Source organism: Microtus oregoni, unplaced genomic scaffold (assembly GCF_018167655.1).
Source record: "Microtus oregoni isolate MIOR12 unplaced genomic scaffold, Mior012 000003F_ref0000135, whole genome shotgun sequence".
Classification (NCBI taxonomy): domain Eukaryota; kingdom Metazoa; phylum Chordata; class Mammalia; order Rodentia; family Cricetidae; genus Microtus; species Microtus oregoni.
In genome coordinates this window covers 32894459-32914326 of record NW_024543062.1, presented here as the reverse complement: position 1 = coordinate 32914326, position 19868 = coordinate 32894459, and the positions used below count along the sequence as shown (strand labels likewise).

The following is a 19868-nucleotide window of genomic DNA, read 5'->3' as shown; positions in this document are numbered from 1 at the left end:
CCCCAAAGTCCTTAGGCATGGTCCAACAACTGGAATTGACTCTTGGCACAAAGCTGTTTTCCACCTTGTCTAAGCAGGAAACAGAAGCCAAAACTGGAATCTTCCACAGCATTTTCAGTTCTTCAACTCAAGCGTTCCACGAAACACTGTCAGACAGTGTTCTGCGGTGTCTGAACGTTAAGAGAGCTGGGAGAGAACACTGCAAGCCAACAGCTGGAAATCCATACACTGCAGGCGGGGAGGCACCAGGTACAGCCACTGCAGCCACGTCCTGCGCACGTGCAGCCCGACTCCCAGCAATGCTACAGCTCGGGTGTACAGTGAGCACCAGCCATCAGGAGGCAACAATGGAATGCATGAAGATTAGGAACTGCCTCAGACTGTAACAGACCCAAATGCATGTTCCCAACAGAGCAGAACACCTGACAGAACAGAGGGCAGGGACAAGTCCTGATTGTGGTGGTCACAGGATGTATGCAGACCTGGCACTACCTGGGGCAGGACGGAGATGGGGTTCATGGCACAGAAATACACTTGTGTCTGTTAGCAGTGAGTGGACCCAAAACCATACGATACACCTGCAGAGCAGCAAGGCCAGGACTAGATACATGGGAAGAAAGCAAGTCAGCGCCAGGTTGGACATTCTGGGCTAACCCACCATCAGTGAGGAATCTTGGACCCTGTGGGTCAAGAAGGAGATGTAGGCGCTGGAGAAATGGCTCAGTGATTGAATGCTTATTGTTCTTACAAAGGATTAGAGTTTGGATCCCAGCACCCAAGTTCATAACTGCATGTAACGCCAGTTCAAGGGGCTTTGGCACCCTCTTTTGGACCCTTAAGGCACTGCACTCACGTGCAAAGACATCCCTCCCCACACATAATTTAAAAAATATAAATCTTTTTTTAAAGAATGGGACATAGATGCCCTTGCATCCTGGATCATCTGGTTCAGAGAACACCCTCTGCCATCCTCCCGCTGGCTCTCACATGCAATCTGTCATGGAAGTTTCCAGGCAGGTTACTGAGGAGGCTTTCCATGGGCATGTCTCTCTACAACCCTTCCTCCCACTCATCATCAGCCCCACACTGTCTGATTAGTGGACAGCCCAGGCTGGTCATGTGACATCACCTGGGAACAGCACCCACAAGTCTGGACCTCCTCCCAGCAGAGGCCATCATGCCTGTAACCCCGGCTCTACCCATCAGGGAAGTGTGCCCACCAGGGCAGCTTGTCAAGCAGAGCACGTGCAACTGAATTCCTGAGGGCAGGTGAGCACTGGATGGGTTCTGGGGCCCTGGGAGCCCACAAAGCCCTGTGGGCACTGCTGGTGCTGCTGAAACCTGAGGATCCCTGTCCCCTCCCTGATGCAGAGGAAGGAGCTACAAGCCAGGCCTCACCCCGGCTTCACCGCTTCTGCACCGTGTGTCCTCCACCTCCCTGCCTTGAGACTCAGGTTTAGAATCTCTAAGCAGGGGTCTCCCTGCCACCTTAGGATAGAGGAAGTCCCTTAGAAAAGAGCCAGGTCACATGCTGAGCAGGCATCATGGGGCAACGCTTGGGGCTGACCTCTAGTTTCCACATGTGCGCACACATACACACACACACACACACACACACACACACACACAACTACTTTGTTTACCCAACTTGACTACATCTGGAACTTACTAAAATCCAAGCAACTGGGCACACCTGTGAAGGATTTTTCTTAATTAAATCATTCAAAGTGGGAAGACTCAACTTCATACCTGATCTTTTGGGGTGGGAAGATCCACCTTTGGGGCTGGAGAGATGGCTCAGTGGTTAAGAGCACTGGCTGCTCTTCCAGAGGTCCTGAGTTCAATTCCCAGCAACCACATGGTGGCTCACAACCATCTATAATGAGATCTGGTGCCCTCTTCTGGCCTGCAGGCACACACGGAGGGAATGTTGTATACATAATAATAAATAAATCTTTAAAAAAAATTCACCTTTAATCTGGGCCACACCTTCTGCTGAAGCCTGTCTTTATAAAGGACAAAGAAGAAGGAAGCTTGCTCTCTGCCTGAGTACCCTCCTTTTTGCTGGCAAGTCCATGCCTTCACTGGCATTAGAGTCTACTTTTTTGGGATTCCAGTGTAAAACCAGCAGAGACATCCAAGCATCATGGACTGAACAACTACTGGGTTCTTGGGCTTTCCATTGGCAGACAGCCATTGTTGAACAAGGTGAACCAATGCCCATGAGCCATTCTAATAAATCCCATTACATATGTATGTCTGAGAGAGTGATTCTTTATGTTCTGCTCCTCTAGAGAACCCTCACTAATACAGCCCTTATCCTGCCATCAAGGATCACCTTCTCCACTGGCTCATTCACCATTGTTATCACCATCATAATCATCAAACTAAAGAAGTCCCAAGTGCTGTGGGACAATGGTCTTGTACCATGTAAAGATTTGTCACTTGTATTGATTTAATAAAACACCAATTGGCCAGTATCCAAGCAGAAAGTATAGGTGAGGCAACCAGACTAGGAGAATTCTGGGAAGAGGAAAGGCAGAGACACAGTCACAAGTCAGATGCAGAGGAAGCAAGATGAGAATGCCTTACTGAAAAAATGTACCAAGCTACATAGTTAAACATAGACAAGAATTATGGGTGAATTTAAGTCGTAAGAGCTAGTTAGTAATAAGCCTGAGTAATAAGCCAAACAGTTTATAATTAATAAATTCATTATAATTAATTATAATTAATAAAAGCCTTGGTGTGTTTATTTGGGACTGAACAACTGTGGGACCCAGCAGGACAGAAACTTCTGTCTACACCCAAGACTTCTGCCTGACACCCTCCTCTGATCCTTCTACAGACCCCACCCATAGTCCCTTCCTCAAAGAGGCCCTTGCTGACCACCTGAGAAGAAAGAGGTCCTGTACCCCTCTCCCCATCCCCCACCCTGGCTCCCTACACTGGTTTATTTTCTTAATGGTGTTTGGTAACATCCAGACATCTCCTTTCTGAGCCTGGCCAGTGGTTACGTATTTGGTTCCCACACTGTGCACACACCATAGAAGCACCACATATGCTGGCCTACTGTTTCCCTGAACAGTCTGGAGGATGAAGGCTTCCAAACACTTTCCCAGTGGTTGTGTGTGTGGTGGGGAGGATAAATGACATGGCCACCATACTGAGTGTGCAACTACTTGTTCCTGGCTTAGAAATGAAAACAATTTGAAGACAGAAATTAATTCATCCCCTTTCATATCCTTGGAGGTCCACATAAGTTAATAAATCAAGCAAGATATGAGGGAGGACAGCAATGGATGGGTAGGTGGATGGGCGAGTCAACGGATGGATGGATAGATAAACTGACAGTTGGGTGGATACAGGCATAGCTGCATGAGTGATCATTAGGGACATGAACGAACACAGAACACCCAGCACACAACCTCCGACACGGCTGGCAGCGCGCCTTCACTCTAGCAGACAAACCCTGGTGTGGCTAGTTTAATCCAGAAAAGAAGAAGAGGCTGTTTGTGGCTGTACCTAGTCCTCCGTACTCAGAGTGAAAAAGGAGGCAGCTGGTGCTGGTGGGTACTGACCTCACAAGCCAGGGCGTGCTCAACCCTGCTACCATTGGAGTCCGCCCTCACGCCCCTATGCCCAGTGCACTGCCCCGGCTCCCCCAGGCAGAGCAGATTACTGTAGGATCCTGACTGCCTGGACCTCCACTCCAGCCTGGTCTGCCCTCTTTGAACCCTGTTTCCCCAGCAGGCTGGACCTTAAAGGCTGACTAAATCCCTGACATCACCCAGCACCCCTGTACCACAGATCCTAGGTAGGGTTTCTGGACTTTGAAGTCACACAGGCTTGGCACACAGTGGACACATAAAGAATGAACATATAGCTAAATAAACCAGGAAGAGCTGGTTTGTATTTAGTCATGGGGAGGCCATTCTTGGACTTCCCATAGGTTCATGCCAATGTGAGAGCCCCATAACTGCTGACTTATGACCTCACGGTCACAGGAGGGTCTGCTGGGTAACCTGTGCCGGAGATCAGGGTCCACTCTGAGTCACCATGTTCTATAATCTCTAGGAGACCATAAGCCACGGGCAGAAGGGTGGCCATACCTGTGGGAGGATACACCACAGGATCAGGAGAAGACATTTCCCCTTCCAGGACTCAGTTGAACTCCTAAGGTCGGGGACACTTTCCTTTCACAGTAAGACAGCTCGCAGGAGCAGACAACAGCAATGACAGCAGCAAGCAGCTGTTCTGCAGCTGACTGTGCCAGCACCCACTGTGGGCGGAGCAGAGTGTCCTGCCTCCCTCTGCCCTACAGGGCAGCGGGTGGGCAGCAGTGGGTGTGGTCACGCAGATTCGCTGACTCAATCAGCCCTGGGGGTCCCCGGCTGGCTTAGATATGATAGACAGAACAACCCACAGTCAACGTTGGCTGAGCCCCAGGATTCACGTGTTCCCTTTCCTGGAGGGGCTACAGTGGGGAGCTGTGGGAAGGGGGAGCAGGGTGAGGACTAACAGCCTGCCCAGCCCAGCCTGGGGGAGGAAGTGCCCAGTCCCAGGCAACACATGTGGGCCCTGGTTATAGCTCTTCTCGTGCTGTGTGGCCTAAGGCAGGTGGCTGAGCCCCTCTGAATCTTGCTTTTCTTTAGAGTAGGAAGGGGTTCGTTTACCCGAAATGGCAGGGGAGGTGGGCAGCACTCAAGTAAGGATGGACAAAGCCTGAGATAACAAAGGCTAGGGTGTAGTTCAGTTGGCAGAGTGTCACCTTGGCATCTACCAGGCTCTACCGCCCATAGACAGTGCAGGGAGGCACACACCTGTAACCCAGAATTCAGAAGGCAGAAACAGGTGAAGAATGTTCAAGGTTATCTTTGGCTACATAAAGAGTTTGAGGCCAGTCTGGGCTACATGAAATAAAAACAAAACCCCTAAAAGAATGAAGATATGTGACCCTAGATGAGCAAGCAACAGCAGGAAGTTACGGACAAAGACAGACTGACAGCCAACATTCAACAGACAGACAGAGTTCATCAGACAAACTGACAGCCAAAGTAAATCAGACAGCCAACATTCATCAGACAAACAGCCAACGTTCTCCAGACAGACTAACAACCAACGTTCTCCAGACAGACTAACAACCAACATTCTCCAGACAGACTGACAGCCAACGTTCTCCAGACAGACTAACAACCAACGTTCTCCAGGCTTCCCCAACCATCTCAGGAGAACTCACAGATGTCACCAATCCCCAGGCCTCATCTGAAAGGATATCCTAATCAAATTGGGTCCTCACTGTGGGCCTCAGTTTCCCCATTTCTACAGAGTTGAACAGACACAAAGAAGGGGAGAAGGAGAGGGAGAGGATGGGGAAGGAAAGAGGAGGAAAGGGGCCTCCTCAACCAAAGCATTAATGAGGAGTCCTCATTTGCTCTGAGACCAGACCAGCTCTGTCTCACAGCAGAAACTGAGTCCCCAGAGGCCACAGCTCCATGCCATAGGAGAAACTGAGTACCAGAGGCCACAGTTCCATCCTACAGGAGAAACTGAGTCCCCAGAGGCCACAGCAGCTGAAGCTGGTCTTTCCTTTCAGATGCTCCAGGTCGACCAGTCCATCACAGGCTATGGGAGGAGTCAGGAGGGGGTTGGACACCCACTGCCTTCTTGTCGCTGCTTCCTAACACTGCAGGCATGAGACCAGAGACCAGCCCTGCAGGGTTGAGTCCTGGCCCTTCCTTCAGTCTGCAGTCTGCAGGAGAGGAAGTCCCACATGCCTCAGGCAGGGCACAGGGGCCTCAGATCCGGAACAGAGGAGTCAAGGCAAGCCATCCAGGATTCTAGGGACAAAGTCTTCTTGATGGCACAGCAGAAAGAGGAGGAGCCTGCAGCAAGGAGGCCTCCCGCAGGCCAGAGACTGCAGACAGATTCCAGACCTTTTCTCCCCATAACCTTCGCCTTCACAGGTACACACACAAGTCTACACTGGATCAGATAAGGGAGGCGGTGCCACCAGAGAGGGACTAGAGACAAGGGTATCTGAGGAAGGGAACTTTCAGAGATGGTCAAGTGTCACATGCCTGTAAGGCTGCCACTGGCATCTAGGCACGAGGGCCACTCCCAGGGCCACTCAGTAGATGACCGTCCCACCGGCCACACACCCTGTTACTCCTCCCCTGCAATAACAGCAAATATGCCCATTTTACAGCTGAAGTCTCTCTAGACATGGGAAGGTATGGAAGGCGGGACTCGAGCCACCCTGGGCCACAGCTACCCTGGGCTGTGCCTTCAGGGCACCTTCCGAGCAAGGAGAGAACTCGTCCATTTACAGACCACGCACAGAAATCAACCAAATCACCAGGGGAGCCTGGGGCCCGGCTCTGAAGGTCAGAGGTCCTTTTCCCAGGTCCTTCTTAAGACAGCATGGAAGTCGAGAGAAGAAGAGTCAGCCAAAGAGATACAGCCAAAAGCCTGCAGCTAGGCAGTGTGGCAGCGTGTCTGCTGGGTGCTCGGAACCGTGCCAAGTTCCTCCTGTGTCACTTCCTCAGAGCCCACACCAGCCACATGAAGTAGGGGTTCTTCTCTGCCTGCTGCATGGACAGGGACAGAAGATACATGTGTATGTGATCGTGGGCCCCGCAAGTCTGGAGCTGGCTTTCCACAGCTTCCTAATGTCCCCCATGGGTGCATTTTCTCTGGCCTGGCTCCCTCCAGATTCAACTCCATTCTTAAATCAGCACTGACACAGGAATCGCTAACCCAGCTTTCCCTGCTGAGAAAATCAAAGGGTGCAGACACTAAACTCTCAAAACCTCAAGGCTGTTGAAAAGACACAGCGCTGCAGCTCGAACCCAAGACCTTCACCAGCCTCCGTGGCCAGCTGCAGAGCCCCTAGTGCCAAAACCCCGAAAGCAGCAAGGGTTTTCCCAGCACAGAGGGTCTGGTAATCCAGTCCCCAGCTGGTCATCCTTTGCCAGGCAGCTGTCAACCTGAACCCTCCACACACATTCCAACACAGACCACGCCTGTGAGTCCCTCTCCAGCAGTACGGCTGTCACTCACCACAAAGGGTCCACTCTTCTTGTCCTTGCAAAAGCTGTGACTTCGCCTGGGGACAGAGGCAACGGGGGACACCTGCCGGACAGGCTGCTGGCCATCCTGCTCCAGGTTCTGCGGAGGCACCTGAGATAGAGAACACAAGGAAAGAATTTTAGTGGGAACCCCTGTTCACAGACAGGCATGTCACAGCATTAGAAACCCCCTCTGTCATGGTCATGGGTAACATCTGGGTAGCAGGTCTTGGGCCCAAGTGGCCCACTTTAACAGCTGCATGACCTCAAGTAATTCTTTAACCTCTCCGACCTCAACCATGTGGGAACAAACAATATTAACATCTTCAAGGGGAAACAGAAATTAAACGCTTGCCCAGAACCTGCACGACATGGTCCAGCCACCAGGGGGCAGGCATGCCTGGCTCGTGGGCCTGGCCCACTGGGCCTCCAGTTTGCGAGCCAGTCACTGCCCATGTTGATCTTGTGGTCCTATTTTGAACATCTTCATGGAGGGCATGTAGTCTGAATTCCTCTCAGCTACACACTGGGGAACCCATCACAGTCTAGCACACCCAGAAGTCCAGAAAGGGCTACCTGCCACACTCTACACAGATAAGCCAGCAGGCCCAGAGAGGGCAGGTTAATGACACACAGCATCAGGAAGGGCGAGGCTAGCCCCTGCCCCTATCCCTATTCTTGACTCCCTAGACCTCCCTTGGCCTGCTGTCTCTTCCTGGCTACTTGCTCACATCCCTTGAGCATCCTAATCCTGCAGGGCCTTCTCTTCTGCTTCTGTGTCCTTTCTGCTGGGCTCATTTCCATGCCCCAGTGGCATTAAATAAATCCCACCCACATGTTAGTCCGGCCTGTTGGTGCTAGTCTTGAAGGCCAATCTAGACTACGGTGTCAGAACCTCAACACCCAGTGAAAAGTATAAAATGTACTGAACTGAGATGAGGAACGGCAAAGAGTTTCCAGGCTGATACTTTTTTATCTTCAAACAGACCCTGCGTCCTGAAGTTAAAGGCTCCTGTGGCAGCCCTGGACATGAACGCAGCTTACTGAGGGACGCTCTGGGGTGAATTACACACCAGACTCTTGCTGTGGTAAAAATTAAGTAAATTCCTGTACAGCAAACAAACAAAAAGAAAACAAAAACAAACAAACCAAACTTCATACCCTGGACCAAAACTGAGGCAAAAGAGAACAAGATCTTAATGGAGAAGCTGAAAGTAGAAAATGTAAAAGGAAACAAGCCTCGTATTAGCCAGTGGCTTCCAAGACACGGCACAAAAACACAAGTAACAAGGAGAAAAGGACTTGGTCAACCCCAAAACACGTGTGCTTAAAGAACACCATGACGACAGTGAAGAATCCACTCACAAACAGGAAGAGAGTACGCAAGTCAGCCATCTTATTCCCACAACATATAAAGAGCAATAGCAACTCAACAACAAGGAAACAAGTCAATGGAAAATAAAGTTGGATCCAAATAGTAATTACTCCAAAGAATTATACCAACAGCCAAGTGAGCAACAGAATGACGCCAGGCTAAGGAGAGTCATCAGGAGCAGAGGAGAGCCATGGCTACCAAGTCCTTGGCTTGCCCAGACGACAGGCAGATGAGGGTGGCTTATAAAACACAGGACTTCCTGGGGTGACAAAAACTGTGTTTGAAAGAACACGGATGAAACACACCCTCCCCCAAGGCTGCCCTGGGTCCCCAGGACAAGCCCACCTGGGTTGGGCGTCTGCACCGTAGCTCCCATCTCCTTCCCAGGTCCTGGATGGCCTAGGTCTGTCTGGTCATTCAGATGGCTCCTTTCCAGACAGTTCCCCACCATCCCAGCACTACCTTCTGCCTGCCAGGACCTGCCAGTCTCCAGGGACCTCACTTGCTCACTGGTTTCAGGTTGCTGGTACCTGGGCAGTCACTAGAATGTTCTACGGGACCAAAGCAATCACGCAAGCTTGGACACGGCCAGGGCAACAGAGACATAGATTTGAATCTAATTTAAACTAAATAACACACAAACAGTACCTGTCACGCCACCTGAGCGGCGAGCAGCTTCAAATATGGCTTCTTCTATTCCTCTCCTGCCTCAGCTACCAGAATGGTGGTACAACAGGCATGCCTCACAATGCCTGGCTAAAACATTCCTTTTTTATAACTGAATACTATTCCACTATAGGGCTATACCACATTTTATCTTCCCAAGGACCTTTTCTGAGACGGGGTCATACGCAGCCCAGGCAGAACTCTGGAAGATGACCCAGGCACATGTCACCCTGCCTGACCAGCACATTTGCTCCATGAACACTGAGCAGAAGCCCAAGCTCTAAAAGGCATTATATAATTTTTTTAACGTGCATTTATTATTACTGCATGGGGATGATATGAGAGGGTGGGGGCATGTGTGCCATGGGCGTGTGTGGGGTCAGGAGTCCATCCTCTCCCTCCACCTTTCCAAGGGTCGCAAGGATCAACTCCAGGTCCCCAGGCTCACCCTCTGAGTCACCTCACCAGCCCCTTCCTGTTTCCATGTCCAGAGCAGAACTCTGTACAGTCCTCGCCTTCCATTAAAGGGAACTGAACTTGGGCCCTCAAGCTTGCCCACGCCGGATTGGATTTTAAAAGCTGTGAGGTCAGCAGAGCTCTCAACCCCACACCTCAGGGAGCTTCAAACCAAGTCAATTCCACCCCAGAGACTTCAGCCTAACTGTTCTGGGATGGGGCCAGGCCTGGATGCCACACTGGATTCTCATCAAGTGCCACTCTCTCCCACAGGAAGGGATGAAAGCACCAGACTAAACTTCCTCATCCCTGTGGTCTCTGAAAGCAATCACAAAACAATGGGGGTCATAAAAGAACCCAAGCCATTCCTGGGAGTGGAGGGAAAAGATGTGGCTGGGGAGGGGTCAGCCTTCACCTCTGGAAAGCACACTTGCGAGCCAAATTAAACCATTAAGGTAAATGAAATACTATCACCTGGCCTGGGACAGAATTTTCATAAATGTTTGCTAAGTAAAAAAAAAAGAGAGCTGGGCCTGGAGGTAATCTCAGCTACCAGAGGGAAAGAGAGGGGAGGGGATTGGAGGGAGGGGACAGGACGGGAGGGAGCAGAGGCCAGTAACCTCAGCAACTAGAAGGGAGGGGGAGGGAGAGTAAAGGAGAGGAGGGGAAGGGAAGAGAGGGAAGGCCGGTAACCTCAGCTACTGGAGTGGAGGGGAGGGGAGGGGAGGAGAGGAGAAGGAAGGGAAAGAAGAGGAGGGAAGGAGAAGGAAGGGAGGGGAGGGGAGGAAAGAGGAGGGTCCTGAGGCAGGAGCATTGCAAATTCAAGACTTGCCAGCAAAAGAATGAGTAAAGCCCAGCCTAAGAACAGAATCATCCTGTGTCAAAAGAAAAAAGAAAATAACTCACCCTGGTAGCTGCTCACCCAGCACACAGGACGCCTCAGAGACCCTGGGTTTCAATCCCCAGCACCAGCAGGGAGGGAAAGGAAGAAATGGGGAGGGAGGGATGCAGGAAGAGAGAGAAAGGAAAGGCAGGGAGGGAGGCAGGGAGAGGGGGAGAGGGGACACTGTCCTTATAACCACCCTTTGGTGTCTACCAGTAGCTGGACTGCATGTGAAGACCCTCCACAGTAAGAGCACAGACACGCCACCTGCACCTTCACAGTCTGACAGCAGTGCGGAGCGGCCACGGAGTGCAGACGCCAGAGGAAGCCCAGATACAGTCCATGAGGAACCCATTTCAGTCACTGCGGAAGAGTGGCCGTGTGTGTGACGTCACCCTTTGCTCTGAGCACTGGTTCTCAACCACCCCCAAAGTGTAGGAGTACCCCGGAACACTGGCATGTTTCACACTAACTATATCCCCCATGTCCCCTGGCTCTAGAGCAGGGTCAAATGTGACCTGGCTCACTCTGCATGGGACTGCCCCGCTCCCTGGAGGATTCAAATGGAAGCTCTGAGTTCTGCCTAAATGGCAGCGATAACCCATTCCAGAGTGACGACAAAATGTCCCCAGAGGACTGAGGATGTAGGCTCACCTGCCTAGCAGCCATGGCCAAAGGTGTCTAAGGGGCATGGCTCTCAGGCTGGGAGAGGCCACCCTGTTCCATCCAGCTGGACCTGCACTTCTGATTCTCCTGCCTCCTGAGTAGCTGGGGCTTGGGGTCTGCACCACAAGACCTAAAAGGCAAGCATTCTGCGAGGGGCCTCGCTTCCTGCACCCCCACATTCCCTAGATGGCTGAAATTCGCCTAAGCACCCAACAGAAATACACCACTTTTGTGTATGTGTATGTGTGTGTGTGTGTGTGTGTGTGTGTGTGATGTGTATGTACACAACCATGGAATAGTTCTAGCTCCTAAGGCATACAGTGCCATCCCAGGCTGCAGAAATCCTCACCAGCTGCAGGGAAGAAGGCTTCCTGCTCCCTCTGCCCCCGGAGGTCTGCAGAGTTTAGAGCCCTGAGCTGAGGCCTCTGGCTTTTCATTTTCATTCTTTTGCATGTTTTTGTTCTTTAAGATCAAGAATCAGAGAGACTCAAGGAAGCACAGGTAGGGGTCAGGAGGGTCAGGCCTTGAAAGACAGCCTGTGCTACATGAGACCCTGACCCCAAAGTCAACCAAAGGCCTTCCTGCAGGAGAGAAGCAGGAAGGGAGAAACAGGAAGCTAGTCTCTCCATCCCTCAGCCTTGAGAAAGCTGATCCCTGACAACCAGCCCTCCTGGGGCCTGGGCACTCAGGGTCCCTTTGCAGCCCCGGCTCTCTGTTGCCAGCGGGACCTGAGGTGCTGGTGGGCTGAGCAAGTGTCACCTTCCACAGCTCTTCCCCCTCATGCTGTTAGCACAGCTCCGGTGAGTCCCTCACAGGAACACGCAGCCTGCAGCAGCCTTCAGCTCCCCACAGCAGGGCTTTAAGGCTGGGAACTTCCATCATTCCTGAACGGTGTGGGCACAGGAGACACCAGAGGCACGGAGAAGTTCCATGGCAAGTATGGAAGGTTCTGCATGTGGCACTTAGAAGCCTGAGCTCCCAGAAAAGCCGCAGGTTTGAAGCTGCATCCCCCTAAACACTCCTCACAGTCCCCTTTGCCAGGCTAGCCCCCTGGTTCCTCTCCCACAGGCTTGGGGATGAGAAACTGTTTGCCGCAATCCTGGGTTGTGCTCTACTTTAGAGACACTGTGACCTGAAACTGCAGGATAATGCGGGAAGGGAAGAAGCCAGCACTGGGTACTAGAACTGCGGGAAATGAGTCTCTCTTCTCCAGGAATGTCCAGCCTGTGACATTTTATCACAGCAGAAAACACTGCTCAGGCTAGGCTGCTGCCTCCCGCTGAATCACAGGACAATGGCTATGAAGGGCTCTCCAGCTTCCAGGCCTCTGTCCCTGCTGTGGCCATCCCAGTGTCTCCTCAAGGACTGAGTTCAGTGCCTCCTCCAGGATGCCTTCCTGGGCCACTCCTCCAGCACTTCATTGAGCATCATGTAACTTCCAGGTCCCCATCACCCAGCCAAGGCAAAAAAAAAAAAAAAAAAAAAAAAAAAAATCTCTCCAAGAGCTGCGCTGGGCTTCCTCCCCGCTTTGACCACAGTGGTCAGCATCTCATAGGCATCTGACCAGATCTGGGCTCAAGCATCTTTGCCTTTTGCTGTGTGACCTGTAATATGTTTCTTAGTCTCTCTGAGCCCTGTTTTTTGTGTTTTACTGCCTATTTTACACCTGTAGCAGACCTTGTCCACTCCCTAGTAGTCAGGACAGATACATGAACTGGTGCAAAGCCGTCCTCCTGTGTGCAGACAGCCTTGCTGTCCAATCAGAACGGCAGAGTCTCACATCCCCATACACAGGCTTAGAGGACAATGGGAGGAAGCAGAAAATCCATACTTCAGGCCCTCTGACCCTTGACCCCATCAACTCACTCATGTTATGAGCTTCCCAGAGGTTCTCAGGGCACCAAGTTTTATTTGCACACACACTGGTACCAAATTCCTTGTCACCTTCCCAATCCCCAGCCAGTCCCTCTGGTCACCACCTAAGGTACCTAAGACAGGCTTCTGCCTCTGGGGGGACCCAGAGTTGGAGTAAGCCAGCTTGTAAAACCCAGTAGGCCTCTTACAATCATTCACACACCAAAGATCTTTCTGGAAGCTCATGTACTTGCCGCTGGCTCTGGGGAAGACAATAAGGAAGCTGGTATAGAGCAGGCACTCCACGCTGCTCACGCAAAACGTTGGCTCTCATCCCCACCCCAGGCCGAGTGCTGAACCCACAATCCACGTTCGAGCAGACAGAGCAAGGGACTAACTTGGCTGGGAAGGTTTTCTAACAAACCATCTTATGACAGGAAAATCCACCTGAAAATGTGATTTCTCTGAGCAAATGATGTCACTTTCTCAAGGCTGTCCCAGGACAAACTGGTCAGGGCTGGGGCTAAGTACTAGCTTCACATGCCCTGCCCAGCAAAAGAAGGGAAGTGGGGAGAGCATAAAGAGAGTAGGAAGCAGAAACTTCGTGGAGTCTGGAAGGGTCTGCACACCTACCTGTCGGGGAGGTTTGCCTGAATACTCTGCTCCCACAGCCTCTACCACTCCCCAGAGTGCCTAGGCCTCCTCCACTCAGTCATACAAAGGCTGAGCCTGACACCCTCGCTACAGATGCTTAAACATCAGCCAGAATTAAAATGACAAGAAAAAAGTACCATGTACTAACCTTAGGGCCATCTGGCTTCCTTGCCTCCTTGTGGCAGGGTCCCGTTGTGGCCTTGGCTGTCTCAGCAGGGAGACTCGGTTTCCCTCTCCGCTGCCTGGCATCCTGCATGACCGACAGGCCCTCCTGGACCCTGGCTGGTGGGCCCTTCTCTGAGCAGGCCCTCTTGATGTCCAGTGGTGACACTGGTGACATATAATCACGTGGGGGGGTTCCCCACTGCACTCCATCACCCTCCACTCCCTGACTCGTGAACTTCTTTGGTGTCCCTTTCTTCTGGTCAAAGGGAGGTGTCCTGGGGGAGATTCTGTCCTCGCTGTCTGGTTCCTGGGACTTGGCTGGGCCTTGCCTATTCTTTGCCTCCAGGTGCTCACTGGGGGAGGGCTTGCTTTCCAACTCAGCAATGCCTGGGGATTTTTTCCTGGAACCAGCAGGAACAGAGGAGAGTGAGGGACAGTTTTCCCCAGAAGCTGAGTGTGGTGGTGCCCACAGTGGCAGGCCAGACTTGGTCATGGCTGCTGCTAGGGGCTCTGCTGGCTGCTTGCTCGGGCCAGGGGACTGGGGAGCTTTCACAGAGGTCCCCATTTTTTTTCCAACACTGTCTGACCAGGGAGTTTCATTCAGGCTCCTCCGCCTCCATTCCACCTCCTTGGGCCAACCTGACCTCTCCTGAGGGGAGCCACTGGGCTCGGCTGGAGGACTGCCCCTCTGCTCCTGAGCCTTGCTGAGGTTTCTGCTTGATTGCTCTTTATACTCGGCCATCAGAGCATCAATATCGAGGACGCCAGACCTGTAGCCATCTCTCACCTTCCCTGGGAATGTCTCGCTGATCACCTCTGTTCTCCTTCTGACCAGGAGACTTTTGGGGCGCCTCAGGACCGGGGAGGTCTGTGGGGCACCCACGCCTGAAGATGCCCTGGTCCTGCTGCCCTTCGCAGTTTCATCCTCTGACCGTCGATGACTCCCCAGAGCATCCACATCAATAACTCTGTCCCTGGAAGGATCCAGAATCCTGTCCCCAGAAGATGATGGCTGCTCTGTGGCCTTCGCGTGTTTTGGAAGACCCTTTCCTTCTTCATGTTCTCTGCCCTTGGCCCAGCCCTTACTGCTGGCAGGAGCCCGTGGCTCTTCATGGCTAGGAGAAGCCAAAGTAGACGTAAAAGAGCGAGGTGACAGAGGGGGAGTCGTTCTTCTAGGAGGTTCCGACACATTTTCAGGCCCTGGTTTAACAACACTCTTGGCCTTTTGAATATCGGGAATCTGGTAAGTCACCGCAAAGAAAGTTGCACTGGGTTCAGCAGACGGCCCCGGCTTCTCCACAGGGCAAGTCCTACTTTGTGAGGCTCCTGGCGTCAGTTCCTGAGTTTGTGCCTGGTGGTGGGACAATGGAGGTCTCTTTAAGGCACAGGTTGAGGAGGTCACATCATCTGCAGGTCTCTGTTGCTCTTTGGAAGTGTTCTCTGGCATGAGGAGGCTGAATGCATCAAACTTCACATCGTGTGGCAGAGTCCGCCGCCTCCACCTGTCCATCCTTGGCTCTGAAGGGTTGGATCTCCGCATTCTGACTTCAGGCTGGGCCAGCCTTGGGTTATCCTCACTGGCTACTTCAAGGGAACCTTTCTGCAGAGACAAGGAGTTCAGTCTTTCCTGTACTAGGGAGTCACAGGGTTCGGCGGTGGCCCTGGATGGAGGATTTGAAGAGCTATCCCAGGATGGACCTATTTTGGGTCCATCGAGATCTCTGCCGACCACAGAGGTGCTGTGCCAGCTTGTCACGACCCCTCCTGTCCATTTGGAGGGCGAGAAACTGCCCCCAAGTCCATCCTGTGGCTTTGATCCACTGGCCTCCTGACCCCGAGCTGCCCATAATGAACTCGCCCTCTGGCCAGCACCTCCATGAGCCTGCAGCACACATTCCAGGTGAGCAGGGCTGACCTCCTGGGACAGCTGCCTACCCTGCAGTGAGAGCCGGGATCTGCCACTGCGTAGTGTCATGGCCTTCTCCTCGGGCACCCTGGAGACTGCTTCACTGTGCGCTCGCTCCCCTGTGGCATGCACAATGTCATACTTGGGCTGGATCCTCTGGGACACAAGGGAACTTTCCTGATGTGTCAGGACAGTGTGAGTACTGTGCCCTTCTCCCATGGCCTGTGTCTCAGGGACAGATGTGGGATACTGTATTGGCTCTACACCCACAAGGACAGCTCGTCCCAGCATCCCTGGGTCAGCATGGCTGGACCACCTAGAGCTGTCTCTCTTGCTCATTACTCCGGGAGGGTCCCTCCCTAGCCAATAGCCTTTCTCAGGCCTGGGTTTGGGATCTGGGATGTCAGCCACATCATGAGGGGATGTAGGTGAGAGACAATGGCCTGCCTGGTCAACCACTGTGTGTCTCTCTACATGATGTTCAAACATCGTGGCCCACACCTTCTGGAAGCTTCCATCATCTTCTGGACTGACTTCAGAAGGGCCTGGGTCTCCTGGTGAGTATTTATGCTGACACTTGTCAGGGTCCTGGCCAGAAGCATCTTTGGGTTCCATCTGCCTAGTCTTCTGGGGAACCCCAGACTTCCAGGAACTTTTTGTGGTGGGGGTTCCATCCAAACCATGTCCTTCCGTACGCTGAAAAATGGCAGAAGACAACATTAGGATTTGAAATGGACAGGAAATGGGGAGGCAAATGAAGGGGCTTCCCTGTTAAAGCAGCAAACTGTCTCTCAGATGGCTCAACCTGGAAAGCACATGCCACCGGGCCTGGTGACCTGAGTTCTACCGCCAGGACGGAAGCTGGAGGGTGGGCGCTGCAAAGCGGCATCTGACCACGTGCCGTGACACACGTATCTCCCTCCATACAGCAATAAAAACAAGTTAAACTGTTTAATTAATGAAGAAAAAACAGCAAGGCACAATAAATGTGTGTTGTGAGGACACATCCATGTGTGTGCATATACACAGAGACCAAAGGTCAACAATGTCTCCCTCTGCTGTCCACCTTATTTAACAAGGTCTCTCACTGAACCTGGAGCTCACCGATGCAGCTAGACCCAGGGGAATCTCTGTCTCCACAGCCTCAGCTCTGGAATTGTGGGTGTACTGCTATACTTGGCTTTTTCATGGGGGTGGGATTCGAACTCAGGTCCCCAGGCTCGCACAGCAAACACTATATCCACCAAGCCAAACCCTACCCTAAAATACTCAATGCTGAAGAGGGTAGACAATACAGACAAACAGGCTTCTCAGACTTTGCAGGGACAATGCTGACGGCTTACTGCGGTTGACTGATGTGGGAGATAAGTCCCAGGCTCTACCATCAGGCTTCCCATTTTGTTCTTTTACCACAAGTTTTAAAAACCAGCAAATAGTATTTCTTATAGAGATGATCCCTGGTTAAATGTAAAGTAGGGGCTTATTAACCTCTTCTTTCTTGAGAATTTTTGAATAATCAAAATTTACAGAAAAATCGAATGTCCCTCAAGCCAAGCCCTGAGATTTAAGGACAGTCCCTACTAAGCCCTAGCCTTCCGAGACCCATGCTGCACTGCCACAGCCTCTGTGGTACCAATGGAGTGGCCATCACTGCCCTTCCAAGGCAGCTCCTTTCCTTGGGGACTCACTGAGGGGGACAAGGCCTTGGAGAAGCTCTTGGTCTATTATTCAGAGACAGCAGAAGTAACTTTTGACACAGCAGCCCAGCAGCCACATGGCCCAGCCACGCCACTCCCAGGTATTTACCCAAGCAAAGCAAAACAAAACAAACTGGGCTAGGGACGTGGATCAGTTAGTAGAGTCCTTGCCAAGATCCACAAAGCTCTGGACTCCACGTCCAGCTTGGCCCAAAACTGGGTGTGGCGATACACACCTGTAATCCTAGCCCCTGAGAGCTAATTCAAGGGCTCAGTTACAGCCAGTTTGAGACCAGCCTGAGCTACATGAGACCACATCTCAGAGGGGAGGGGGCGGGAAAGGAGAGGGAGAGACTTAGAGACTTTCTAATAGTTCAGAGACTGGAAACCACCCCAGTGCCAGCCAAAGAATGATCGCAAATCCCACTGTGGTCCACCTCTTGGAGGGTACAGCACAGAGACAAAAAGGGCTACAAGATGACCAGCCTGAGAACGGTAACTCTGAACCAAGAGACAAGGCCAGATGAACAAGCACATGACTGTCGCCAGCTCAATTGAAGGTCTTAGAAATGGAAACCAGTCTCTATGGAGAGAAAGCTAACGGGGGTCTGCTTGGAGAAGGGCAGGCTGGAGACATCAGAGAGGCAGGGGTGGTGTCTGGGTGTGGTGTAAATGTTTGCCACCTTGAGTGGCAGCGGCTGCGGAGAGGACATGGTGGAAGCTTGCTGCTCAGGCTCTTTATGGCCCCATTCTCATGTCTGAGCCTTGCACCTCAGCAAAGACGTGTCAAAAGAAAGAAATATAAGGCCAGAGAGAGCATCAACCATAAACAGTTACGTGACCACGTGACTGGGAGCTTTGTTCTACGAGCCAGAGCAAAGAAACATGGCTTTTGGCACCGGAACCATTTCTGTTACTGGGTACCGAGTCAAGGGGAAGGGAAAGAACTCAAGGAGTGAACTGGGCAAGGTTTCTCCCAAGTTCTTGTGGTCTCAAGTGCACAGACATCCAGCTGCCTCTGCCTCCCTGATGCTTGAATAAAGCCACTGAAGAAGGTGCTCCCTCGAACTTTTTGCACAGAAAAAAAAATAAAACCAATGCCTGCCAGGCGCCTCTGTGCATAGCCTTCGGCCCCAGCGCCAGGGACTTGAACATGCCAGCAGCAGTGGTGACAAGATTCTGCTGCCTTTGCCAGCGCCTGGCGGATCCCAAGCTTCTCCTAGCTGAGACGGTGCACAGCACACTTACCTTTTCTCTCCTCTCCCCAGTGAGCTCGCCACCCAGCAGAGCACATTTCTCGTACCCGACCTCACTGCCAGAAGGTGATCGTGAGAACCTGGGACAAAGACAGAGTTACTCACAGAGTGACAAGCCTTGACTCCCTGAAGCCCATACTGTCCTCGGCTTGGGGCCCAGAAAGGCATAAACCTGGCCACCTGCCCAACTTCGAGAAAAGTGGTGTCATTTGTAATCATAGAAGGCACAAGGAATTGGTGGGAAGGATGTACCTTAGGCAGAGCATATCTGCATGGGAAAAGTCTGCCACTGGGAAGAAGAAGCAGGTGCCGGGTGCTGCTCCCAGCTCCACTCCCTCCTCGTGGGAGCCCGGGTGGCCTGTGGCCTCACCTGAGCCTCTATTTCCTCAGCTGTAAAGCAGGGATAATTAACACCTACCACCCTCTTTTATAGGGCAGACATAAGAGGCAAGCCATGACCCTAATAGCTCTGTGAAGGCGTTTAGGGAAGACTGAAGAAGCCCCAGGCGGGATAATTAATGGTTCTTCTTAGCAACTGTGGGCACAACACTCACCCACTGCCAAGGAGCAGCCACGAGACCTGAGACCCAAGACCCTGGGGGGGGAGTGTCATCATATAAATGGGGACACGGACTTGCTTATGCTTCTCAGTGTGTCTAGTCAATCGCCCCTCTGGGCCTCAGTTTCCCTACTTATGCAAGGGAAGGAGGAGGGGATCCGAATCTTCTCATTCTGATTGTGTTCTCTGCAGTACAAGCCTGAACATGAATCACAAAGTGTCTATACAGTGTTTAGGGTTCAGGGCTGGGGGCTTGGGAATAAAGAGAAAGAAAGGAAACAGGGGAGGGGGTTCCAAAACATTTGAACTTGATCCCTACCAGGCAATCCATACTGCTGAGAGGGCATGAGTGTTCCTAATCTGAGACTCGGTTTCCCCATCTGTCACATGATCATGAGACTCCTCACAGGCACCTGGATAGCACAGTGAGACCCTGGGCATCTCTGCTGTCTTAGACTGAGAATCTCTCTTTCAAAATCTCCCAACATATAAACCAGTGAACCAGCATCCCTGGGGCAGGATGAGGGATGGCTCAGGGGTAAAGCCATTTGCTGCCAAGTCTGATGACCTGGGTTTCACATCCTGGACCCCTAAAATTAACTTTGACCCCTGGCTGCACCAAGCTCCCAAGGCCTTAAGTGTTCCCTGGTGGGAAGCATGG

The 19868-nt window shown here is 52.0% G+C and overlaps 1 protein-coding gene across 2 annotated transcripts in view; it reads right to left on the bottom strand.

Annotated features, from left to right (window-relative positions):
• The window catches only part of Kiaa1671 (KIAA1671 ortholog), a 139300-nt gene that overhangs the window by 83407 nt on the left and 36025 nt on the right, over positions 1-19868 (bottom strand). For both annotated transcript variants that reach the window (XM_041647011.1, XM_041647017.1), the window contains exons 4-6: positions 18641-18728; positions 13773-16391; positions 7063-7182 (exon numbers count right to left, since the gene is read on the bottom strand). In XM_041647011.1, coding sequence (XP_041502945.1) covers positions 7063-7182; positions 13773-16391; positions 18641-18728 — 2827 coding nt within the window. The remainder of the gene's footprint in view (positions 1-7062; positions 7183-13772; positions 16392-18640; positions 18729-19868) is intronic.